A 7,966-nucleotide genomic window follows, 5' to 3' on the forward strand; every position below is an offset into this window, starting at 1 on the left:
AGGGGTGTTCACTGTGCCCACTCAGGTTTAGTCCGGCAGTGAGAATTGAAAGGAATTTAACTGCCCATGACTTTGGTGGGTTTTTTTCCTCACTTGCAAGGTTTCTAAACATTTCTTTAAAATGTCATCAAGGAAGCACTGTGCTCTGCGGGTAGAAAAAATGCTCTATTGAAAGTAAACAGTGGGGCTGGGGAGATGGCTCAGTGGAATAAGCACTTCCCTGGCAAGCGCAGGGGCCTGAGTTCAATCCCAGGTTCTGCAAAAAAAAAAAAAAAAAAAAAGAGTCAACAGTGAATTAAAGTCTAAGAAGTTAACCTAAAATTGGGATAAACTGCTGTTTTCTTGGTTCAGAGAAGCTGTTCTCTTGGTATAGAGCAGCACAAGAGCCTGGTTACTATGAGTCCTCTGAGTGGTGACAGCCCCTGAGATCTGGGGCTTGTCTCTTCTGTCTTCCCATTTGTCCTGAAGAAGGAAGCCTGCGGGAGGGACAGATGTCCCTGATCTACCCTGAGCCGCATGATGTCTGTGTGTTAAGCTCACATTAGTAGTACACTGTGTGCACTTCTGGGGTCCTTTGAGTTCTGTTTTTGAGATATATTTGTATTGAAGTATATAGTTCTAGTTCATTTTAATGGCTCATGGCATTACACTTTATTGGCTAATTTGTGCTTTCTTGAGGGCCTCCTCCTCTCTCATGCATCTCCTGTAGGGATAATTTTTTTTTTTTAATGTATTTAGGACAGGGTCTACCAGGTCTATGGGGGAGTTCGAACTCATAATGATTCTGTTTTCAGCCTCCCAAAGCGCTGGGATTACAGGCGTGTGCCACCATGCCCAGTGTGGCTGACAATGTTAAGTGAAAATGGTAGCATACAGCTGGATGTGGAGACAGTGGCCTGCCCACTCAGGAGGCTGAGGCAGGAAGATAAGAGTGGGCATAGTTGTGGGCACAGTGAGCACCCCCTGGTAAGGAGAGGGACTGAGGGCGGGGCAAGGACCCCAGCATGGGGTCCAAAACAGCAGATGTTTCACAGCATGCCTTTTGAAACACTGAGACTGGGATGTTATATGCTTTACTGGGATTCCAAAAATAATAGTACTTTTGAAACATTTTTTGCTGGGAGTTATCTGTTCCTAATGCTTCTAAGTTTTCTCGTAGGATGCATCATCTCAGTGCACCCTGGGGGCGGGCCCAGTTTGGCAAGCCAGGGATCGAATCCCAGCTGCTGCTAGATTTTTTTTTTTAAATCAAACTAGTATCTGAGACCAGAACTTTTCAAATTTGTGATTTTGAAATTGAATTTACTTTAAGCTTAAAATTTAGAGAAAAGACAGTACCTCTGATATCCACTCCCTAGTCATAATACATATTATTTTTTATCTTTTTTTAGAGACAGGCCACGCTGGCCTCAAACTCTCCATCCTCCTCCCTCAGCCTCCTGAGTGGGGATTTCAGGCCAGTGCCTCTGCATCCAGCTGTATGCTACCGTTTTCACTTAACACTGTCAGCTGATTCTTTTTAGATGTTTTATCAATTTTGTAGTTTTATGATTTTTTTCCATGGATGCTTAATATTTTGAATGTCATAATTTTTAAATTAACTTACATTGGCATTTAGAGCTAGTGCTTTTTAATGCTAATATGATGAGTATTTTCATGTCTGTGTATCTTTTCAGTCTCCATTTTTTTTTACTGAGAAGAACATAAGTGCTTATTTTTTCTAACACATACTTATTTTTTTTTACCGCAACCACAATGGTTGCATAGATGGCAGGCACATGGTGTGAATTACAATGCTGTATGATTATGTCCCTGTCAGCGTTTTGATTGTCAGAATGTGTGGCAGATTTCCCACAACCGTTTTCTATCTTTAGAAATGTCCAGCTCGGTCCGTACTGCAGACCTTTCCCTCGGAGCCTGCAGCCCCAAGCCCACCAGGAGACCTTGCCCAGCAGCTGCCCTCGCCGGCTGCTCAGCCAGGGGCAGCAGCTCTCCCGCCCTCCTGGAAGACCAGGCGCGCTTCCCCCTTACATGAAGTGAGTGACAGGAAAACCCCCGAGTGTCAAGACTGGCCTGGAAACATCGCTGTCCAGGTGCCTGTCCCGGCTGGTCACCAGACACTCACCGGATCCAGTAAGGCACTGTCACCACCGCCACAGCCTCCTCCTCCTCCGCCACCACCACCACCACCGCCACCGCCACCGCCACCACCATCTGCCCCTGCTCTGTCCTCCCGTTCCCAAACTGCCACTCCTCGGAACCCAGGACCCAGGACTCTGGTGGATGATGACCAGCCACATTCTCTGGTGTACGAGTCATCTGCTGAAAGCTTGAGTGGCTCCTTGGAAACTGCTCCAGGCCCAGGTAATCCACTCAGCGTATTGTCAGAATTCTCTGGTCATCCTTAAATATCCCAGGATTCGTTGTCTTGAATAGTACTTTTTCTTACATAGTACAGCCTACATCTAGTTTGATAAATGCAAATTCAGCCTCCAAAAACAAGTCTGTGCATTTGCTGATCTTATGGCTTGGGATTTCCTGTCTTTTTTCCTAGTTAATATTTTATTTATAGGGCCACGTTTGCAGCAGAGATTACATTCTTCATTAGGAGTTGGTAGATGTGCATCACATAACTTAATTCCTTTCTCTTTCCTTCTCCTTTTCATCCATCTCTTGGTCCCCTTCACTTCTACTTTTGCAAAAGATCCATCTCCCTGTTTCCTATTATGTTTTTTATCTTACTTATGCACTGGGTTTCCCACATATGCTATTGAAGCTTGTGTGTCTGATTCATTTCACTTAATATTGTGGCTTAGGATTTTCTGCGGCTGTTAAGAAAACAAATATTGATCATTTAAGACTTGAGTCTGATTTTTGCCACTGGAGTATCTTTCATACAGCTTTCCAGTTTGCTGTCTCAAGTCCTTTAGAAAATTAAATTGTTGCATTTTAAGAATACTGCTTGGAAATCACTGTGGAAAGGGCTGGCCTGATAGCTCAGTGGATTAAAGTGCCTGCCTGCTTAAGCAGATGGAGGGCCACGGTTCAGTCCCTGGCTTGCCACGCTGGCCCTGACCCCGAAGGGCACTGAGATTGAGACTGGGCGTGGTGGCACATGCCTGTAATCCCAGCACTTGGGAGGCTGAAAACAGGAGAATCACTTCGAGTCTGATCTAAAAAAAAAGAAATTATTGTGGAGAAATATCACCGACCATGTAAAAGGCCATTCTTGCAGACTGATGTAGAGGAAAAAGGGGCTTTTGGTATGGCAAATATAGAGCCCTGACATATCTGAATATTTAATAAGGGCTATAGTTTTCAGGCATAATTTTAATTATGATTTTATATTGACTGTTGAGACTCCCTAAACCCGCCCAGACTTGGAACCTCCTGCTTTGGGATGTGTGTTTTAGAAAAATCCTAGCAAAATTCTGTGTATACTTGTTCCCTGAGATGTGGCTGAGCAGGTCACTTGGAGTCTTCAAGGTGCTGGGGACAAATGATGTGAATGATTTTCACGTAGCAGTTCCAAACCCGGGTTCTGGTCAACTGAGCATTCTGCAGCTGGCCTTCAGAGTGTCACCCGATCCAGAACCGGGTAGCATGGAAATGTCCGCCCTGCTGGGGGGCGGCCAAATGGCCTGTTCCTGTGAGGCTGGCGCCAGCACTCTGAGTGGAAGGGCCGTGGGCTTGGGCCCAGGCTGGACATGGACAGATCTTTGTGAAGTGTGCGTTCCCAGGCTGGGTTTTGGGGAGCTCTATTTAGCTCACACCGCTCTCATGCTGAACAAATGCAAGAGTGTGAATTAGTACATCAAATGCTCTTGATTGCAAAACTTGTCTTTGTATTACTCCCAGAAGAAAATGATAATCAGCTACAGGTTTAAATCCAAAGTGAAGCAGCCCTTGTTAGCCATAGCATGGCCTTTCAGTCCCAGCTGGAAATCTCCAAGGCTTACCTGATGACATCTAAATCAGTGGCCACACAGATCTCTCCCCCTCAGGGCCTCAAGGTTCTCCTCCTCGCCCTGCGCTCTAAGCTAATTTGTTTCGACAGCATTTCACATCCTCAGAAACAGTGTGTAACTACCTCAAGGTAATGTAGGTGGAATTAAACACACTATGTACAGAAAAATGTGCCAAAGCCACCCCCTCCTGTTCATTGAGCTACTGATTAGAATTTCACTTAAGCCTTTTTTTGTGTGGAAACGTACTCGCTTTCTTGTCACAGAATGAGTCATCACTGCCTAATACCTAAGATTAAAGTTAGAGAAACATAGCAGGCTAAAAAATTAAAGATATTTTTAAAATGGGAAGGGAAATGGAACAGATACAATTTTAGAGGGATCTCCGTCAGACCCAGTGGGTAAATTGCTTCTACCCTAGCCATCCATAACTTTCTTTAGGCCATCTTGAAAAGCCATCATTCCAAAAAACATTGCACATGACTTTTCCCATAAGATGTTATGGATTTGAAGAAGTTAACTGAAAATTAGTATAAAGTATTCACTGTGGAACTGTCCTGGTCAAACAGGGAGCTCGTCTCCTTGCTCTGTCTAGCAGGTCATCAAAGCAGCTATTGGATGGGATGATGACAGTTCGTTAAAATCCTGGCCTTACTAATGTTCTTCTGGAGCCTGGCGCTTGATGGTACTTGCTCTGTTTGCACAATTTCAGGATCTATGGACGAAGTTCTGGCCTCCTTGAGAAAAGGCAGAACTCGCCTCCAGAAAACAGAAGGGCGAGCTCAGCAGCCTTCCCGAGCCTCCGTCAATGAGGACATCCTGGCAGCCATCAGGCAGGGAGTCAAGCTGAAGAAAGTGCCCCAGGGCCTAGGCGCGGGCCCCAGCGCCCGGCCAGCCAGCGACCTGGAGAGAAGCATCAAGGCGGCTCTGCAGAGAATCAAGCAAGTGTCTGCTGACTCGGAGGAGGACAGCGACGAGCAGAGCCCTGGCCAGTGGGACCATTAGGGTCTGCCCCATGTGAGACAAAGCAGATGGCCACACAGTGCCCCAAAAGACCAGCCAGGCTTTGGGTGAGATGTCACAGCCCTCGGGAAGCAGAGCTGTGGTGACTGCCTCATGCTAAGCCCGCTCTGAGTGAAATCAGTGAGTGTCGCTGGCCGCGGGCAGCAGCCCTCGCTTCTCACCTTGGTCACAGAATCACCCCCCGGGCTGGGGAGTTTACATGTCCCGTGGACAGCACTGTCAGACTGTGCCCTCCTGTGCGTGAGCAACAGAGCTTCCTCCACTTTAAAGGTCTGAATGTGAACGTTTATTTTAGCAATAATCAGAGTAAACTGTTTATATTCAGGAATTATTTTAAGTATTTTAGTGAAACGGATAATTCAAGCACTATATAAATGCATAATAAAGAACTATTTTAACTATTTAAAATGCATCACTGTCACATGTCCGCCAGCGTAATTCCTACCAAGCTGCCTGTGGGCCTTCCTGAGTCCTCCATCCCCAGAACTCTGTTCTGCTCCTGTGTCAGTGCCTCTCACACTGGCTGGGGCACATGTGGCATCCAGGCTGGGCCCAGCCCTATATCCCTGCTCCATGCTCTGTCCTCTGGGTGCCAGGGACATGCACTAGCAGCTGTCCGATGGGCTTCAATGTGTGGGGCGGCGGGCAGGCAGAGAATTCAGGTGGCTCTGTCCCGGCCTCCTTCCCCAGCTTGGACAGGCAACATCCAGAACTGGGCATTTTCAAGAAGGCACAATTACAATTTGGGGAAATTTTCTTACACTTACTTTGAAGTTTTGTATTGTTTTTAATTACTTACTGGGTTTTCAGTATCACGGGACACAATGGAGTGTAATGGGCTGTGGTTCTCAGAATTTGCCTTGGAGAGGCTGCCAAAGATGAGAGGGCTTCAAAAAAGGATCCTTTGCCAATGAGATCTCTTGAAGTCCCCAGCCCAGCTGTGTCTTCAAGGCCTCAGAACTCCTCTGGAACATTCTCTCCCTCATTTCTTTCCCTCCGTCTTTCAGCCAGGTTCTAAAGTAAATCCAAGCTCTGGCTTCAGGGAAATCAGAGCAACAAAGGGAACAAGTATGTCTCCTTGTGGGTAGCTTCTAATTCACCCTCCACAGTGCTGCCAATTGAGCTGCTCCCTACCTTGCCAAACTGAGCTATGGGCAGACCCTGAAGTGGGGCACATTGGTCCCCCAGAGGCCTGGCTGCTGTCCTTTGGCAGCCCTTCTCCCTGCAGCAGCTCCTCTCCTGCATCACCAAACTGCTGGCTGCCTACCCCATGCAGCCCGGTTCCCCAAAGCACCAAGTGCCTGGAACTGTCCGTCTCAGTCTTAGCCCTACAGCATTCCCCTCTCTGAGGTCTTCCCTGCTCCTGCTCCCCATGGCCACTGCACCTTGTTCTGGACACCAACATGCTCCCTTCTTGCCTATAGCCCTCCCACAAGGACAGCCATTGGGTGGCTGACTGACCTGGGGGTTGGCAGCAAGTCCTGAGAGCCAATCCATAACTGGCAGTAAGCGACATGAGAATGTCCTGGAGAGAAAAACAATGAGCTATGCCAGTCAGGTCTGTGGATTCATTTCTTTAACTCTTTCCCTCTCTAGGATTCGAGTTGGGAATCTGGCAGCAGTGGCACAAGCTAGGATCATACCTTGGGGAGTGGCACAGGACTTACACAATGGAGGTTCTTAAATCTCAGGGTCTAGTGCATCCATTTTCTAGTGGCATAATAAGCTACTGCAAATGTAATGGCTTAAAACAACGCAAATTTATTCTTAAGAGTTCTGCACAAGTCCGACATGGGTCTAATAGAGCCAGAACTGAGAAGCCAGCAGGTCTGTGCCATTTTCTGAAGGCTCTGGCAGCAGCTTTTTCTTTGCCCCCTTTGTGGCTCCTGGCAGTTGCCCATGTTCCACAGCTTTTGGCCCTTCTTCTGTGTTCAGTCTACAGAGCAGCAGTGTCCTGGTTCTCTGACCCCTGTCCCATCTCTTCCTGCCTCTACTGGGAAGGTTCTCTACCGCTGCGATTGCCTGTGATTAGCTGGGGTCTGCCCTGACGTCCACAACTGTCTCCCATATGAAGGTCCCTTTGGCCTTTGCTGCTGACACAGTCCGAGGTTTCAGGGATTAGCATGTGGGCCATGGTGGGGGTGGTTTCCTGTCTTGTAGAAGGCACTTGCTAGCAGGCAGACTGCCAGGTGGTAAAGGCCCCAGTCTAGGAGGTGTTCCTGAGATGGGCTGGCAGCCCTAATTGCAGCAGGTCCGCAGCATCCTAGACACATGAGTACTGTCCCCAGGATTTAAAGAAGAACTGGTGAAAGGTAACTCCAACCATGGAAATGCCTGGTATAGTTCTTGGCCACTGGTGACAGCCGTCTGGAGGTGAGCTGCCTCATCGAGCCCCCCATCTGGTGGGTCCCACTAACACCTGCAGCAGGCCAGCAGGGGCTATAATAGGTGCGGAGCAGTAACCAAGCCTTTTCAGCTGTGTTTCCAGGAGTCCTGGGGCATAAAGGTACTCCTCAAACAGGTGTGAAGCCAATGATTTAAAGCTGCTAAATATGGAAAGAGTTTGGAGTAGCTGAGCTTGATGAGGACATCTGGCCTAACCCTGAGATGGTGGTGGCGGTGGCCGTGGCGGTGGCAGCAAGGGCATAGCAGAGAAAGAACTCTATGCAGTGGGAAAAGAAAGAGCAGGAACACAGACAATGCCAAGCCAGGCCTTGGCAGGACAGGGAGAAGTCCAGGGTGACCCCATGGTGGAGTGGGAGCACTAAGTTGAGGCTAGAAGCCAACTGCCCCATGGATCAGAGAGAACAACCAGGAAGGTGGGGTTGGGAAGAGGGCAAGGGTGGGGTGGTGATCGCAGCAGTGGTGAAGAGACAGGAGGGGAAAGCACAAAGCATGCTGTTCGACTGCAGGAAGCCAGGGGCCAGCACTTGCACAGGTGGCGACTGGCGAGGGGCGGGCAGACTGGGCAGCATGAA

The 7,966-nt window shown here is 48.2% G+C and overlaps 1 protein-coding gene across 1 annotated transcript in view; it reads left to right on the forward strand.

The window, feature by feature from the left end:
* The window catches only part of Whamm (WAS protein homolog associated with actin, golgi membranes and microtubules), a 30,664-nt gene extending 25,287 nt beyond the window's left edge, over positions 1–5,377 (forward strand). The window contains exons 10-11 of the mRNA XM_023712397.1: positions 1,875–2,364; positions 4,678–5,377. Coding sequence (XP_023568165.1) covers positions 1,875–2,364; positions 4,678–4,970 — 783 coding nt within the window. The 3' untranslated portion in view covers positions 4,971–5,377. The remainder of the gene's footprint in view (positions 1–1,874; positions 2,365–4,677) is intronic.
* The last annotated feature ends 2,589 nt before the right edge of the window (positions 5,378–7,966 follow it).

Source organism: Octodon degus, unplaced genomic scaffold (genome assembly GCF_000260255.1).
Source record: "Octodon degus isolate 3935 unplaced genomic scaffold, OctDeg1.0 scaffold00002, whole genome shotgun sequence".
Classification (NCBI taxonomy): domain Eukaryota; kingdom Metazoa; phylum Chordata; class Mammalia; order Rodentia; family Octodontidae; genus Octodon; species Octodon degus.